This window comes from Ailuropoda melanoleuca, chromosome 6 (genome assembly GCF_002007445.2).
Source record: "Ailuropoda melanoleuca isolate Jingjing chromosome 6, ASM200744v2, whole genome shotgun sequence".
Classification (NCBI taxonomy): domain Eukaryota; kingdom Metazoa; phylum Chordata; class Mammalia; order Carnivora; family Ursidae; genus Ailuropoda; species Ailuropoda melanoleuca.
In genome coordinates, this window is record NC_048223.1 from 99,946,374 (window position 1) to 99,964,435 (window position 18,062).

At 37.2% G+C, this 18,062-nt stretch overlaps 1 protein-coding gene across 4 annotated transcripts in view; it reads left to right on the forward strand.

Annotated features, from left to right (window-relative positions):
* The window catches only part of R3HCC1L (R3H domain and coiled-coil containing 1 like), a 98,707-nt gene that overhangs the window by 66,532 nt on the left and 14,113 nt on the right, over nt 1-18,062 (forward strand). For 3 of the 4 annotated variants that reach the window (XM_019797220.2, XM_034663103.1, XM_034663105.1), the window contains exons 3-4: nt 12,312-12,487; nt 17,589-17,659. In XM_019797220.2, coding sequence (XP_019652779.2) covers nt 12,312-12,487; nt 17,589-17,659 — 247 coding nt within the window. The remainder of the gene's footprint in view (nt 1-12,311; nt 12,488-17,588; nt 17,660-18,062) is intronic. The other variant, XM_034663104.1, reaches the window with a different exon arrangement.

The window sequence follows — 18,062 nt, forward strand, 5'->3', positions numbered from 1 at the left end:
GCAGCTTTTCATAGCTTTCATCAGATTCTCAAAGGCAGTGCTTCCCAAAGTGTGTGGTCCCTGGACCAGCAGCACGAGCATCACCTGGGAACTTGTTAGAAATGCAAATTCTTCAGCCCAGCAGTCTATATATTTATGTGTTTTCCAAGTGCACATAAAGTGAGAACCATTGCTCCAAAGGTAATAGACAAACTTAAATGCGTATCAGAAGTGAGTGTGGTAACTAGAGATGGCTGTCCAACCATAATTAGAAAATAAAAACACTGTTCAGTAGAGGTTTTAGACCCAAATTAGTTTAAGAAATACTAGTAATGTGGGAAGTTAGTTGAATATAGAGAAGTTATTAAGGATCCTAGCATTGGAAGAAGGTCTCAGTGTTGGCAAAGGGATTACCTGAGGGGTAGAGAGCACGGTTATGCATAGGAGAGAAGGAGTAGCTTCCTCTGGAAAAAAGACATTGCACACAGAGCCTTTTACGCATGGTGGGACTCAGTAAATATTTATTGAATGGATGTAGGTGATGGGGCAGAGTTGGAGCTCTATGCTTTTTTAGGGTAGACTCCAGGGGCTTTCAAAACTTCATTGCTGCTGGAACTTGGATTCTCTATGGTGGTAGCTTAGGGATATGGCTTCTCTAATGGGGGAGGAGGGTTCAAGTGTGCAACTCTGTTTTTCAGGTCTTAACACTTTTTAGAATAGGTGCAGAAGAATATGGGCAATCGCTCAGTGTTTTGAAGAGCATAGTAATATAGCCAAAGAGGACACTCACATGATCTAAAACTGGGAATGGCTAGAAAATGGCGTGTGTAATGTTTTAAGCTGAAGACAGCCAGTGCCTGGGTGTTGTGTTTGGATATCACCTACTGGGTTGGTGCTTGCCAGGGAGTGGGGTCTGTGCTGAGGTATAAGGGGTGATGAGAGCAAGAAGGAAGGAAATGGATTGAGAATGCAAGTAGCAGATCCAACTCCAAACTATGGTCTCCTGTGCTTTGAGTTTTAGGAGATGTAATAATAATGTTATTAAAAGATGTCACAAATCCAATAACATTAATAGCCCTCTGGTGACTATTACTCTTAATTTATTGTTTATATTGCTCCAAACATACTTTATTAAAGGCTAACCCAGTCTATCTTGAAAACTTTCCAGCCAGTGATTTTTGGCTCTTTTCCCAGCGGGCCTCTTTCTTTGTTGACAATGGCTACACATGGAGGTATGTCTAATACTTCTAATAAGCAGGGAGGTATGCTGTAGAGCAGGGTGTGACAGCCATTGGCATGTGAAGCAGTTTCTTGCAACATTTGAACTTCTAAAACTGCCTGAGTGGACAGAGAGCATAGATGGGTCATTACTGAATTCCTGGAACTGCAATTCTTGATGATTCTCTAAAGATCACACTTAATCTCCTAAAGCTATGGTTTGGGATACCCAGAAACGTAAGATGGTAATTGATAAAGAAAAAGATGTTGGCCTGACTTCTAACCCTCTGACGTCTTGGTACAAGAACGCAGGAATTATTGTTGTCTAGATAAAACTTCCATAGCCCCTAATGCCTCCTGTAGTGATCTGCAAATCTGTTGATTGGTAGGAGGGTTAGTAAGATACCAGCAACATAACATTGATGTTTGATAGACTATGGCATCTGATCCCTTCACTGGCCATTTCTGGCCTTAATTTGACACTGGTCATTTCTGGCCTTGATTTAGGTAGGAGTCTCCTTTTGTTACAGAAGGCTACTAATAACGTTATAACCATGGAAAGAGAAGAGTAAAGGAATACCAGCCATCCCAAACTATTTTCCTTTGTGTGTACTAACTCAACATTTATGCGCTCTCTTCCCACGTAGACTTGCAAAAATGCTCTCTGTGTTTAAGTAGGAAACCCAAAGCGAAAGGAAAACTTCAAAATCCATCCACTAAAAGCAAATTATATGAAGTATGAAGGGAGGAAAGTCCTTCATCCCATCTCCTAGGGACTTCATTAATAGTTGGTACGTCATCACTTTGCAGTTAAATGGAAAGATTGAGTACTCAGAGTTTGATAACTATAAATTGTAAATAGCTTGATATATATGGTTATTATCACTTTCATTTTAAAGGTACTGTGTTACATGCCAGCTTTTTTCTCAGCTTTAAAGTTCCTTTTATTTAGAGAGACAGGATGTAACCATGTGATTAGATAGTCACATAACAATCTGAAGGATAATTAATATAAAACCACCATATAAGAGATGTCCTAAATTTGATTGTCTGATGGTTGATCTAGACAGTGGCTTCAACAAAGGATGAGATCCCTGAGGGCTAAACTGGTTGACACTGTTGCATGTTATTGAGGCCATAGAATCAAACAAGATTTGAAGCCCTACTTCAGAGATTGTTGTATGTTCTCAATTTCTGTTTTCTTTTTCTGTTTTTTAAAGTTGATAAATTTTCTTTTTTTGACCAGTTTTAGGTTTACAGAAAAAAAAAATTGAAGAGTTTGGGGTTCCCATGTAACTCTTCCTTCACTGTTTTATTACTATTTTAATTTTTATTTTCACAATACCTTTTATTGTACCTCATTTTAACAGACTTATATTTAATATTTTTATTAAAATGTCTGAATTAATATGTTATTAACTGCATAAGTGAGGATTCCAGATGTCATATATTCAAATGCAGTCACTTGGGACATCCAGTGAAGAATCTGAGTTATGTACTCTGTTTGTTGTTCAGTCCACTAGTGGATGATGACTAGATCTCTGGTTCATACAGAAAGAGGGAACATTAAGGGGATACCATTGCTCATAATTTGTTTATTTCTAGACCAAACATCTCCTAAAATGAAAAATCTCCTATCTGAGCTTCATTAGGTTTGTTGCATAATATTTTCTCCCTCTTATCTGCTTTCACACCACTAGCATTTTAATTTCTGATGCTTTTTCAGAACAAAAGAGAGGTAAACAGTTCTAGGCCTCTATTGTCGGTACAAGGAGGCATTCTTTTCTGAAGCCTCAGAGATTGGTGGTGTGCCTTACTCTGTCCCTGGCAGTGCTTTTGCTTTAGTGAGCTCCATGAGATTTGGTATGTGGGGTATAGTTGGGGCAGATGGGGTAGGAGTAGCGATGTGACTCATAATGTTTATTCCATTCAATTCATTCTGTTCAGTGACAGTCGCAGGGAGGGGAAGTGGGAGGGTTTGCAAAGAGAACCAGAGTGTGTACACTCTACCCCAGTCAGGAGAAAAACATACTAACAGCTGTATCCCAAAATTAAAAATTCATTTGTGTTAAAAGTTTGGTTAAAGATAGAAACATGCCTTTAGGAGAATTAAATTCATCTACACTTTGATTTGAATTAATGTAATCATTTGTATCAGAAATTGCTTATAGGGGCGCCTGGGTGGCGCAGTCGTTAAACGTCTGCCTTTGGCTCAGGGCGTGATCCTGGCGTTCTGGGATCGAGCCCCGCGTCAGGTTCCTCTGATGGGAGCCTGCTTCTTCCTCTCCCACTCCCCCTGCTTGTGTTCCCTCTCTTGCTGACTGTCTCTCTCTCTGTCAAATAAATAAAAATCTTTAAAAAAAAAAAATTACTTATAGGCCATGTTGGATATTCTGTTGCTGGGCTTTGGGAGGAAGTGCTAGAAAGGAAAAGAGGGGCCCAACTATAGGCCTGACTCCTGAAGTGGGTAGCCAACAGTCAAAATATATTTAAATTCAGACTGTTTTGTGTTATGAAATTGGGGTTGGGGTGTGAAGAGATACAAATTTGCAATAATGCTTTTGGGACATTTGGGATAGAGGGAAATTAAGTGCTAGTCAGCAACCTTGTATAGATTTTTGTGTGAATTGACCAAAAACAGAGATTGTTGAGGAAGAGCTGAGAGGATGCCCAGGCATACTGGATCCTAGGCTTAATGCACAACGACTGTGTTTCTTATCCTTCAGGTGATGGGTTGTGCTATTATATTGCCTGCCCAGGACAAGACTGACTCATTTCTTAAAGCAGTGGGTCTGAGTCTGCAATTTGAAGGTCAGAAGTACATATGTGTTGCCTGATGGGGACAGATAGGCAAGGGGTAATACTCTCTAAAGTAATAAACAAGGAAAAAATTTTATCGTAAATATGATGTAGGATCTTAGGTATCTGAAGGGAGCAAAATCACGGACTAGAGAAATTAAGCATGAAGTGGAATGGCAGTAAATGCTAAGTTTATCTGTTTTGCAGTGTTCTTAGGTCTTGTGGGCAGCCATTGTCACTGATTATCATAGCAGTACCTGAGTCAAGCTGTCGGGGTAGTTTGGGAAGATTCAAACCTCTAATAGTCTCCTATTCTTGGATAGTCTGGTTACATCATTGGCATCTCTCCATCTAGTCTTTTCAATCATGCTGGGAAGAAGAGGAAATAGAGATGTCTCCCTGCCTACCCAGTACTTCTCTTGACTATAAATTAAATCTCTTCGGTGGATCTGTTTAGCATCTTGTCAAGGATGCCAACATCAGTCTGCCATGTTAACTTATGTACTGTCTGGACAGAACCAGGTCCATGTTGGTTCAGGATGTTCACTTGGTCTTCGCCCATATATTCATGTGTCATACATTACCGTCCTTGGAGAACTAGAGCTCTCAAATTTATCCTCTGGCACTGGGGTCAGTAAATGATCATCTGAACCAATTGTTGGGGCACCATACATGTCTCGTTGTAGCTTTTGTCTTATTTTCTTTTACCCTTTTCCTTTTCTGCTTCCTTGTTCATCCCCCTCCTCCTTTAATTATACCTTAATCCAAAGCTGTGGCCGTTGCTTTCTCCCACTGAGGATAATCAGAGGTATTGAGATACTGCTTATACCTATTCTAGAGAAATCTGTAGATGACACCTTACAGGGCATTTTACCCATTCTTGTTACAAATTTTATGAAGCCAAAGTTTGCCTTTCTGGCTTTGGTTTCCTGGTAAGGTCAGTGGGGGTGTAGTGTAGATATAGTAGATAATTTTATTTGTGGGTAGGGAATTCCACTGGGAACGTTATCTCCTCTTATACTTACTATATAAAATATTAGATTTTAAAAGTCTAAATTTATCCTTCTGTTGAAAAGGACATAATTCCAGAATAGTACAAAAGAGGGCTAGAAGGTATCATTCATGCTGCATAGCATGTAAATATTTATGCTGTCATACTTTAATGGTATTACCTTTTTAGGGAACTCCTTTTGGATGTTTTTGAACTTGGATCATGAGAAATCTGAAAAAACTTGAATACTTTTTTTTTAAATAAATAGTGTTACCTGCCAAAGACGAGAAGTTAATGAGTTTAACATTTTAATTCTGGCTTTTGGTTTATTCACAGTACTGTAGATCAACATGATAAATTCTTGGCTGGGGCGCCTGGGTGGTACAGTCTTAAGTGTCTGCCTTCGGCTCAGGGCGTCATCCTGGTGTTCTGGGATCGAGCCCCACATCAGGCTCCTCTGCTAGGAGCCTGCTTCTTCCTCTCCCAGTCCGCCTGTTTGTGTTCCCTCTCTCGCTGGCTGTCTCTCTGTCAAATAAATAAATAAAATCTTTAAAAAAAAAAAAAAAGAAAAATTCTTGGCTGTTACTCTCAACTTTCTGTGATACTAGCATATCTTAGATAGAATTAAATCCAGATAGTTCAAAAACCTTTTTTTTGTTTTGTTTATAGCTTTAGCCTGTTCTCCAACCAAATCTTAAATTATCAAGGTTTATAGTAAATAATGACATTTTAAATAGATTTTCTTCAACAGAAAGTGAGTTAATAAGCAGCTTTGTAGGGGCGCCTGGGTGGCACAGCGGTTAAGCGTCTGCCTTCGGCTCAGGGCGTGATCCCGGCGTTATGGGATCGAGCCCCACATCAGGCTCTTCTGCTATGAGCCTGCTTCTTCCTCTCCCACTCCCCCTGCTTGTGTTCCCTCTCTCGCTGGCTGTCTCTATCTCTGTCGAATAAATAAAAAAAAAAAAAATAAGCAGCTTTGTAGCCATAAGATGTAAGTGGAAGAGAAAAATAGAAACAAAGAACTTGAATAACCTAACCTATGTAATTGAGAATTGACTGTATGGGTTAATTCTGTAAGTAATGTTATCATGTTATACCACCAACTTGTGGTCACGTCTTTGTTGTCCTTGTCCCTGTAACTTGATGCCCCCATGTTTAAATTTGTTACAGACATACCTATAAAGTGGTTTATTATGTTTAATACAACTTTATTACATATTGAAATTCAAGTTCTTTTTGTAATGTGTGCTGAACATATATTAAATGTTTGTTGGGTTGGTGGTTAGGTGATCAAGATGAGGTTGGAGGAAGAGACAGGTCCAGCTTTATATAAGGTGTTGTGGAATGACTCTTTCAAAAGTAGTGCAGATGAGGTAAATGCTGTAGAAAGGTAGAGGAAGAGTCAGATTATACATGCTTTGGGGTATTTAGGGGAGGAATCATAGAAGAAGTGCTATTTGAGTATGTCGTTGGAGAATAGTGTGGTATTTTGAGATGTGCAAACTGACAGATGTTAGCTCTTGCAAAATAATAAGACCAAAGCAGTAGGCAGGGGGAAGTATGAAGTGTTTAGGCAAAGTGAGTATTACTTTTTGATTGGAATGTAGCATATTTTAAGGGATGACATGAGATAAAGCTAGAAAGATACATTAGTATACTACTGCTGCTATAATAAATTACCACAAACTAGTGTCTTAAAACAACACAAATTTATTATCTTATAGTTCTGGAGGTCGGAAGTCTAAAATGGGTCTCACTGGGCCAATTAAAGTATTGGCAGGGCTGTATTCCTTTCTAGAGGCTCTTGGGGAGAACCTATTCTCTTACCTTTTCAGCTTCTAGAGGTTGCCCGCATTCTTTGGCTCATGGCCACTTCCGTTTTCAAAGCCAGCAATGATCAGCTGAATCTTTCTAATACCATCACTTTGACTCACTCTCTTTTCCTCTGAGTTCTGCTTTTAAGGACCCTTGTGATTATAACTGGGTCCACCCAGATAATCCAGGATAATCTCCGTAAAGTCTTCAAAGTCAGCTGATTAACAACCTTAATTCCATCTGCTACCTCAGTTCTCCTTTGCCATGTATCATAATCACAGGTTAAGGGAATTAGAACATGGATATCTTTGAGAGACTGTTATTCTGCCTACCACAGGTAGGTTGGGACCAGATTATAGTACCTTTAAGTACAGTCACTGAAGATTTTTGATCAAAGGAGTGACATGGTCACAGCAGTGTTTTGGAGAGTTTAATTTATGCTCTGTATGCTATCTAGAATATACAACTGGGAAGCAGTCAGCAACCCTGTATTATCTTTTTAGTTTTGCCATTGATCTTCACTCCCTCCTTCCTTTTCTCCTTTTGCCCTTCCCTTCCTCTTCCTAGAATAGCTTATATCCATAAATCCTGAATCAGAGAGAATTAGTTGTCTTGAACATTAATACAGCACTGTTCCTGATTGTGTTCACTGAAAGACCTTTTTATCATGTTATGGAAGGAATACTAGACTAGCAGTCAGGAGACCTGAGTTATGATTCAAACTCTGTCAGTAATTTGATTTGTAATCTTAAGGATATCCTTTAGTCTCTCGGTGATGCAATCCTCCATCTTTGTAATCAGGATAATAATAGCAGCCATCTGACATGCTCATCTGACAGAGATATAAATATGACTTTATTCCAAAATAATGTATCATATTTTTGGGTGTTTTTTTGTCTGTAGAGAGTAACTGGCTGGTAACTTGGTAACTTTTTGATTTTCTTTTTGTATCTTGAAGAACCAAGGATCAAACAAAAAGCAACAAAAGATAAAAAGCTCAATGATCCATGCCTAATTGACCTACTCTGCCCACCCTTTTTTTTTTCCTCTACAAAAAGGGATCAAGGCAATTAAGTCATAGCAAGTCAGGTACTATTTTACAGACTTGTTTTCAAGATCAGACTACCAGGCTGTGAGTCTTAAAACCCTTACTTTGGGGAAGATAATTTTAATTTAGCTGGATGGTTTTGTGAAAGCTGTTTATGCCTGTGAAGGAATACTCATATTTCACTTATGCTTTATAAATAAACAAGAGAGATAACTGGTAAAAAAAAAAATCTCGGGGCGCCTAGGTGGCACAGTCGTTAAGCATCTGCCTTCGGCTCAGGGTGTGATCCTGGCGTTCTGGGATCGAGCCCCACATCAGGCTGCTCTGCTGGGAGCCTGCTTCTTCCTCTCCCACTCCCCCTGCTTGTGTTCCCTCTCTCGCTGGCTGTCTCTCTCTGGCAAATAAATAAATAAAATCTTTTTAAAAAAATCTTAAAATGTTCTTGATTCATAGCTCAAGATTATTTGCTCTGAGTTATTTGCAAACTTTCCCTTGGTCTAATAGAGAGATCGGAATGAATCAAATTCAGAACCTCTCCCCTCTGTTGCTTTATCAAACATTTCTTACATCAGAAAGAAAAATATATATGTAGGTCTTACAATATGAAGGTTTCACATTGACAGTATAGCAGACGTTGGTTCAGTATATGTGACTCTTAGAGGAAATGTTTCAATTGTCTATAATAGAAATATGCAAGCTACAAATAGGAACCATGTATATAATTAAAAATTTTCTAGGAGCCACATTAAGAAAAGTAAAAAGAAACAGGTGAAGTTAATAATCTGTCCAGAATATAATTTCAACATGGAATCAATATAAGACATTATTAATGAGGTATTTTATTTTTTGTATTGTCTTTGAAATCTGATGTGTATTTTATACATAAAACACATATCAGTTTAAATTAGCCACAGTTTTCAAGTACTCAGTAGTAGCCACATGTGGCTGGCAACTACTCTGTTGGACAGTGCAGGTCTGCTGCAGGCATATCTACGTAATCAGCGCATGAAATCTTAGACCCTCTCCTTAAAGCTGTCTGTATTGCCTTGTGTAATCCCACTGTGACAGCGGCCCCACCCCCTCACTTCCCTTCACAGTCTTGCTCTGATCCTCACTTCATTCCGTATTGTTCTCTATTAGACATTTCCCTCTTCAGTGTCATAATACTCCTCTCTACTTTACTCTGTCAAGGCTCCCTGTCATGTTTGGCTGAGATTCTCAGGAGAGAAAGTGTCGTTAACAGTATGGCCTCCTACCTACCACCATACCTCCACTAGAAGTGTAAACTGATCTCACTAATATCAGTACCACAGAGAAATGAAATGAAGTTCTTCCTCCTCCTTGGAAAAGTTAGGAATCCCTGATAACACTAGTCAGGACTATGTTATTTGATAGGAAAAACTAGTCAGGAGTATCTAATTTGCAGGCTTTATATCTATTGTTATGAAATGTAGAATAAGAATTGTGTGTTTTGCTATTACTAACACTTTGCATTTAATCAGTCCCAGAAGCCAAAACACTTAATAGTTTCCTTAGAAATGGGATGTAAGTCAAACAGAGAAAGACAATTATCATATGGTTTCACTCATTTATGGAACATAAATAGCAGGGAGATCAGTAGGAGAAGGAAGGGAAGAATGAAGAGGGGGTAAACAGAAGGGGGAATGAACCACGAGAGACTATGGACTCTGGGAAACAAACTGAGGGCTTCAGAGGGGAGGGGGGTGGGGGATTGGGATAGGCCGGTGATGGGTATTAAAGAAATGGGATGTAAGTATGTAAGTTCAATTTTGCTGAGTAGGTTAGAGCAAAGGACAATAATCAGATGTTCCTGGCAGACCATTCTGCTGCTTTTCCTTTTTATATTTTATTTTATTAAGATTTTATTTATTTATTTATTTGACAGAGAGCATAAGCAGGGGGAGCTATAGGCAGAGGGAGAGGGAGATGTAGGCTTCCTGCTGAGCAGAGAGCCCTTTGTGGGGCTCAGTCCCATCATGACCTGAGCCGGAGGCAGACGCTTAACCGACTGAGCCACCCAGGCACCTCTTTCCTTCTTCTTTATAATCAGTTCTTAGGGTTTATAATTCCAAGGCATTTTATAGTCATGCATTGTTTAGGTCTCACAATGCATTATTTAACCCCAATTTATAAATGCACAGACATGCAGTGATTTGGTTTTTGCAAAGTAACTCAAAAAGTCAGTGCCAGAAATCCAAAAATGAAATTAAGAAAACAGTTCCATTTACAATTACATTTAAAAACTATTTAGGAGTAAATTTAACAAAAGTATGAAACTTGTACTCCAGAAACTACAAAACATTGTTGGAAGAAATTAAAGAAGACCTAAATAAATGGAAAGATAGCCCATGTTCATCTTTTCTTTTTATTGTTTAGATACTTCTCAAATTGATTCACATATTCAACAAATCCCAGCTGCCTTTTTTTTTTCTTGGCAGAAATTGACAAGCTGATCCTCAAATTTATGTGGAAATTTAAGAGACTAGAATAGCCAAAATGGTTTTGAAAAGGCAGGACAAAAAGGAAGATGTAAAACTTTCTGATTTCAAAACCTATGATAAAACTACAGTAATCAAGACAGTGTGGCACTGACATAAGGAGAGACTTGGAAGTGACTGCAGACCTTCCTTGTCTCTGAGACAGGTATTTTAAACTGATAGACCAGCCCACTTTAGGCTTTTAAGAATTTGTTGAGTTTAGCTGACTTCTTCTTGCCCACTTTTGTAGTGCCCACTTCTTTGACATGATCTGCCAATGGCAAAACAGTTTCTGTGTTTTGTTTCTCTTTGGAGGGACTTGTCACTCTTGGGATTTCAGTTTTTTTTGGGTTGTCTTGCACACTCAGCTGTCTGGTAAATTCAAGAAAAGTTAAGATTTTATGGATCACCTAATCTTTTCTCATTGTTGTGGTGGAAGGAATAGTTCTCTTCCTGCTTTCTACTTTCTTTTTCAAAAAAAATTTATTTATTTATTTATTTATTTATTTGAGAGAGAGATAATAAGAGAGAGCATAAGCAGGAAGGAGGAGGAGAAGCAGACTCCCCGCTAAGCAGGGACCTGAGCTGAGGGCAGATACTTAACTGTCTGAGCCACCCAGGTGCACCTGCTTTCTACATCCTAAGCAGAGTGGAAGTAACATGACTCTTGGTCTGTAATAGATTCAGCACTGACTTAAAATTTAATTAAGTGGGTTGAATTCATTGAATACTTAGGTATTATGTAAGTATTATACTTAGTGTGCTGAGCACTTACAAATCATTTAATCCACATACCTCTCTGTGAGGTATAGGTGCTATTATTATTCCTGGTTTTTTTTAATGTAAACTAAAGCTTAATGGAGAAAAGGATCTGGAGGTACAACAATAAATAATAATACAATACAATACTACAATAATATGATACAATAATACAATACAATAATACAATACAATAATAAATTTTTGTTGATTTTACCTATATCACCTTCCCTCTCTTCTTCCTCCCAAATAAAATTCTTGAATCCATTTTTTACTTCTGCAAGGAAAGGAGGTGTATCCTTGGGATTGCAAATTCTCATTTCCTCATTTGATGGGCAGTAAGGCACAGTATAAATGAGGGAAAAGCTTGAAGAGACCTAGTTGGACTTTTGATTAACAAGGAGAAGATACTCTCAGGTCTGAAGGCTTTGGGTGGTCAGTACTAGCAGCTAGGTTTTATAACAGGTGAATGACAAAAGGACTGTCTTGGCTTTGCTACCACTTTCCCTTTTTCCCCCTTCCCTTCTGCTTCCAGAAGTGTGAAATAGTTAATAGCCTTCAGTTTTCTCATAGAATAGTAGAATTTTAAGTATTTTCCATTACCGTTAATTTTTTTTTTAACTAATCTATGTGGGAATTCCTCTAGGTAGCTGTCATGCTAGAGACCTTAAATATAAATACTTAGACTACTCACATTTGTCTTAACAAATTCCTTTGTAAGCTACATGTAAGAAAAGGTAGGCTAACAGAGTGTTTTCATTTTTAAAATTTGTTTTGTTTATGTTTACTTCCAGAAAAGAAACTATGAGATAAGCCTGATCAATAAACTCAAATAAAACAAATGTTATTAATTCATCTCTTCAGCTGTTTTCTGAAATTCGTTTTCTAAGATGTACCATTTGTAACTCACCACATTAATCATTCTACATTTTTTCACACACTGGTTGATAGATGCAAGTTAAGTTTCATGCATTGCCTATCTTTGCTGGAATTTCAACACCTTTTTAAGTATCCCACATGTTAATATAAACTGGATGATAGACCCCTGGTCATTATTGTATTTGTGAACAGCATTAATACAGAGACGGTGTTAAAGGTTAAGGAATTGGAATATGGAGACAAGGAGGATTATTTATATATGGTAGGATATTTTATAATGCTCTGGCTTGATGTAACAGTCACTTATATGCTTCTTCTTCTCTAGTTATCAGGGAATATGAGGAATAGAGAAAGCATCCAGGAACCTAGATTTGATTATTACAACCATCAAGTTTCTGATATTGACCTCAGTGATTGTGAATTTCCACATGTCATTGAAATTTATGACTTCCCCCAAGAATTTCGTACTGAAGACCTCCTTCGGGTTTTCTGCAGTTATCAGTAAGTATTTGCAAATAGTTGGGCATGTTTGGGAAGGTGGGGTGAAGTTTTCTTAAAATGTCTTCTGTAAAATCATCTGTTGTTTGCATATTCCCTATTGTTTACTTTAGCATCAGTTTTGTGTATTGTCTTTTCCAAGTCATTAGAAATCTTCTGTATCAAGCCTGTCTTCTTCTTAGTTCTTTAAAAATGCCAAATAATCTTTCTAGACCCCATTTTGGGCATTTAAGAAGAATGTCTTCAGTTATGACTTCTGGATGTCTTCGTGTTGCATTTAGTCCATTTATAGTTACTATAATTATTGATATATTTGGATGTATGCCTACCATGTTTTTTGTGTTTACTTGTTTCATCTTTTTCTCTTCTTTCTTGCCTTCTTTTGGACTGATGAGGTATTTTTTTCTCTTCTTATTTTGTTTGGAAATGATACTCTGTTTCTATTCTTTGGTGGTTACTTTAGAAATTACAAAATGCATGCTTAATTTACCAGTGGCTAAAGTTAATATTTTTACACTCTTTCCAAACACTTTAAGGGCTTTTTAACTCCATTTCCCAATTCCATTCCCTCCCTTTCCACCACCCCCAACTAATATGCTATTGAAACTATTTTCTTTTTAATTTTTTTTAAAAGATTTTATTTATTTATGCGACAGAGATAGAGACAGCCAGTGAAAGAGGGAACACAAGCAGGAGGAGTGGGAGAGGAAGAAGCAGGCTCATAGCGGAGGAGCCTGATATGGGGCTCGATCCCATAACGCTGGGATCACGCCCTGAGCCGAAGGCAGACGCTTAACCGCCGTCGCCGTGCCATCCAGGGGCCCCTTATTTTTTTTTCTTTTTAAACTCCATTTGCTGTTACTATTTTATAGAGTCAGTGTTCAGATTTATCCACTTTCTGTGTTCTTCATTTATACCTCTTGCATCTCATATCTGCCATCTGAAACCATTTTCTTTTTGCGTGGAACATATTCTTTTCCCATTTAATTTAGTAACAATCTGCTGTAAACAGACTTAGTTGGGTTTTTTGTTGTTTTTGTAATGGCATTATTTCAACTTCATTTTTGAAAGACATGTTTGCTAGGTATAGAATTCTAGGTTAGCCGTCATTTTTCTCTCAGAAATGTGCAGATTTATTCTACTGTCTCCTGGCTTTCTCTGTGGAGAATAAGAAACCAGCTGAAAGTTCACAACTGTTGCTTCTGAATGTAATCTGTCTTTTCTCTTTGCATGCTCTTAGGGGTTTCTCTTTATCTTGCATTTTAGTATGATGTGGCTTTGTGTTTTTTTACATTTATTCTTCTTGAGTTATTTGAGCTTCTTAAGTCAGTAAGTATTTTTCATTGGTTTTGGAGAACACATAGTTATCTCTTCAGGTAGTGCCTTTGTGCCAGTCTTTCTCTTTCACCTTCTCTAAGATTCCAAGAAAATATATATTAGACCTTCTCACTTAATCCTCATGTTACCTCTCTTATATTTTCCGTGTTTGTCTCTGTTACATTTTGAATAGTTCCTTAGCTCTCATTTCCAGTTCACTAATTTTTCTTTAGTTGTGTTTAATTTGCTGTTAAAACTGTCCGTTGAATGTTTAAATTTCATTTTATGTTTTTTTATTTTTCTCAGTTCTCTGTTTCTCTTCAAAATCTGCATGGCCATTTTTTGGTTTCTTGGTTTTTTTCTAAAATATTTTCAAGATTTAAAAAATTTCTTAAATCTATCAAACATAGACCTTCTATGGTCTGTGTCTGGTAATTCCTTTACCTCAAGACTTTTTAGTTCTGCTTCTGCAGATTCTCACTCATAGCGCCTTGCTTTTTTGGAGTGTAGTGTTTTTTGGGGTTTTTTGTTTGTTTGTTTTTGTTTTTGGGGTTTTTTTTTTTTTACTGTAAGTCAGCTATTTTCCTTGAAATTTTATTTACGGGAATTGAAGTCTACGTAAGAAGATTTCTCCTGAGAGGATACATGTTTTCTTGTGCCAAGCACCAAGGGCCCTAAGAGTTCAGCAGCACTGTAAATTAAATTATTGATTTGAGGTTATCTTGACCACTGAGATAGAAATAGTCAAGTGGAGAATGATAAAAAATTATTATTATGTGTCTCAACTAGTTTATCTTAACAACACATATAAATGTCTAGTCACTTGTCAGTCTTTGATGTGGTGCCAAGGCCTTTTTTTTTTTTAAGTTACTGGTCTATTGATAGAAGAGTTCTTGTATGTTATCCTCATAATATATCAAGTATAAAGTGGAGTGAGAACTTTAATGTACCTTTAGAGGCATCTGAGTGCTTATTCCTTATGGGTTAAAATGTTTTCTCTTTTATAGCTGTTTTGCCCAAACATAATTGATAATCGTTTTTGGATTTTTTAGTGATTTCACCATTCTCTACTCTTCCAAAGCATTCAGTTAAGTTTTTATAGACACAACATCTTTTCTTTTTCACACTGATATTTCATTGTTTGAATTTTATTAAATTATGTAGTGAAAATATAAATTAAAACTGATATAAGTGGGTTTGAAAACAATTGCATTAACTCTTGTTATGTATACATATATAGGACAAGGTAAAAGAATCAGAAGTATGCCTCTGTATCTTTAGCTTATAAGAAGAAAATAAGCTTCAGGAATAAAGAAACAATGAAAAATAAGCTTCAGAAAGAAAGTTATTAAGGAAAAGATCTTCAGGATCTGGAAGAAGTCAATACCAAGAAGGATTATACTTTAACATTCTAATCCTGATATTAAAAATGAACTAGGTTTTTTGTCTGATATTACAAATTTAAATCTAAAATTCAATTCATGTAGATCTTGAATTTGTAAGATTCTGTGTCAGGGTTTAACCCCCCACTTTTTCTTTAAGAGCCAGATAAGAAATATTTTAGGCAACTCTGCCATCATTTGCACAAAAGCAGCCACAGACAGTATGTAAACACATGAGCATGGCTGTATTCAGTGAAATTTTCTGTACAAAAATGAGGGGCACCTGGATGGCTCAGTCAGTTAAGCATCTGCCTTCAGCTCTGGTCATGACCTCTGGGTCTTGGGATAGAGCGGGATAGAGCCCTGGGCATCTGGCTCCCTGCTCAGCAGGGAGTCTGCTTCTCTCCCCCTCCCCCCCAACTGCTCATTCTCTCTTTCAAATAAATAAATAAAATCTTTAAAAAAAAAAAAAGAGTACCCTGTTTTTCTATAAAGTTCTAGAACAGGCAAAATTAGCTAGCAGCCATGTACCTCACTTAAATTTGGATTGGGGGGTATCGTTTCTATAAATAAAAAATAAGGGTGTGACTGAATCCCCTAGGTAAGTTAATCTTTCCATAGACCTTCTGCTAGATGTATAGGGTTGGTCAGTCTAATTCATTAACATGTTAAGACCCTATATCAGGGCCTGTTCCATGTAAAGTGCCTAATAGATTTTAAAAAGCAGTCAGTGAACTGAAATCTCAAATTAGTAATGCCTTAGATTGTTATTAGTAATGATGATTTTTAAAACCAAGGATTAGTTTTGATGTCTAGAATTTCCTGAAGACTAGTTAATTCTTATGAATTATTAATTTCCCTTTGCTTTCTTTCTTCCTAATCTTCCCTGCAAGACCATTTTTCTATCAAACCCAAAAACATTCCCAAAAGAGGAGAAGCATATTAAAGGATTATGAAATTCCAAAGTCTAAAAGGCTCTCCAGATCCCATCTAAGGTCTTTTTCTAAGCTTTTTGTAAACTCTTATTATACAGGCTCTTCTGCTATTGAACTTTTTCAGTCTCCAACCCCTGTGGTCATTTTATGCCATGGTCAAACTTACCCTTACATTCAGGAAATTCTTTAACCTTCAAAGCCTTCTTCATTCCTTTTTTCCTCAAAGGAATTTTTTTCTTGACTGAAGGAAGATATTTTAGCTGTTGTCTCTTTTTCGTTCTTTATAGTGCTTTATAAAAATAAAGTCAAGGTCACGGTGCAAAAGCCTATAATAATGTCTGAGAGTCAAATACCCGAGTCAACTTTATATTTTACTCACCATCTTTATCAATATTAATAATCTTTCTGATGAATATTGCTATTAGTCATAAAAAATAATGAGCACCATTTATTTATTAAATGCCCATAAGTGCTCAACACTGTGCTCTTTGCCTTGTCACAGATATCTCATTTCCATTTTCACAATAACTCTGTTTGGAAGGTGCTATACCCATTTCTACAGATGAGCAGACCTAGCTTCAAGAGAAGTTAAATCTGCCCAAGATCTCAAGGTAGCAGAACCCTGAGTCCTTTTGTATCTGACCCTCAACCCCATGCCCTTTCTACAGAACTATGTTGAATCTATGAGCAGTTTTCAAGTTCCTCCCTGAAAAAAATAATGCCATCATTTTGATAGTCATTGTGCTCACTATATAATAGCTGTGCTCAAAATTTAGGTGTTTTTAATGGTCATTCTTTTGATTCTCTCTAATCCTATCTGATATTTCTCTAATCTTGATATCTTTTATCCTGAATTTTTCTGACTTTGCCACAATTCTTTCCTGTTTTCCATTTCTTGCTTCCTTTCTACAACTAGAAATAATAGGTCAGCCTCTGTGATTATAGTTGTCTTTTTTCTCAGTTACTTGATTTTTATGGTTTTTTGGGTTTCTTTTTTGTTTGTTTCTTGCTTTGAATGACTTGTCTTCCTCTCTGTGTCTGTGAGCCTACATTTGCATTAAATCCAGGTGACCTTCCCTGCCTACCTCCTCTTCCAGTATTCTTCTGCCTCTTCTCTGCTGCCTCCTTTCACCTCTTCTTGTTCTGTGCCCATAAGAACATCTCTTATAGATAGTGCGATAAATACTTTACCTCCCCAAGGGACATGTGAGGATTAATTAGTTGATGTCTATAAAATGGCTGGGAACGTAAAATACTCCAAGGTAGTTCTTCATGATGGTATTATTGCTTTTAAAATTCAGTGGCTTCTTCTGTCCGCCAAGCTGCTTTTTGTGTCATTATCCCCATTCCACCTGTGCGCTCGCTGAGTGTTTATCTCATCATGAAATGCTTTATGAGACTCTTATTTGAAAGATGTTTCATAAAAGTAAATTTTATTTTAAGAAATAAAATTGTGTTGTTTTGTTGCAGAAAGAAAGGATTTGATATTAAATGGGTGGATGACACACATGCCCTAGGAGTATTCTCCAGTCCAATTACAGGTATTCACCCAGTGGATTGCTGTGGTCTTTCGTTATTGTCTATTTTCTCTTGCTACTTGTTTTTATTTCCCTTGTATTCTAGCCAACTGGCATTTTATTCAGCCAGTGTAGGTAAATGGCAGATACAGGTTTTTAAGCATGGTACTTTGTACCCATGTGCTCTCCCTCTCCCTTTTCACCTTAATCCAGTGGTAATTTGGAGAGAGAGCCTACTCCTTCCAAGGTTACATGCTGTGTAAGTGTCAGTTATGATCATATGTAAACAGATTTTAGGTAGAAATTTAAGAAGCCAGTGTGACTAAATCTTAAAAATTTTGTGGTGTTTTTTTTTTTTCCCACCCAGACAAATGAATTTGAAGTAGCCCTTAAACCTTCCCAGTGAGAGATTATAATACCTAGTTTT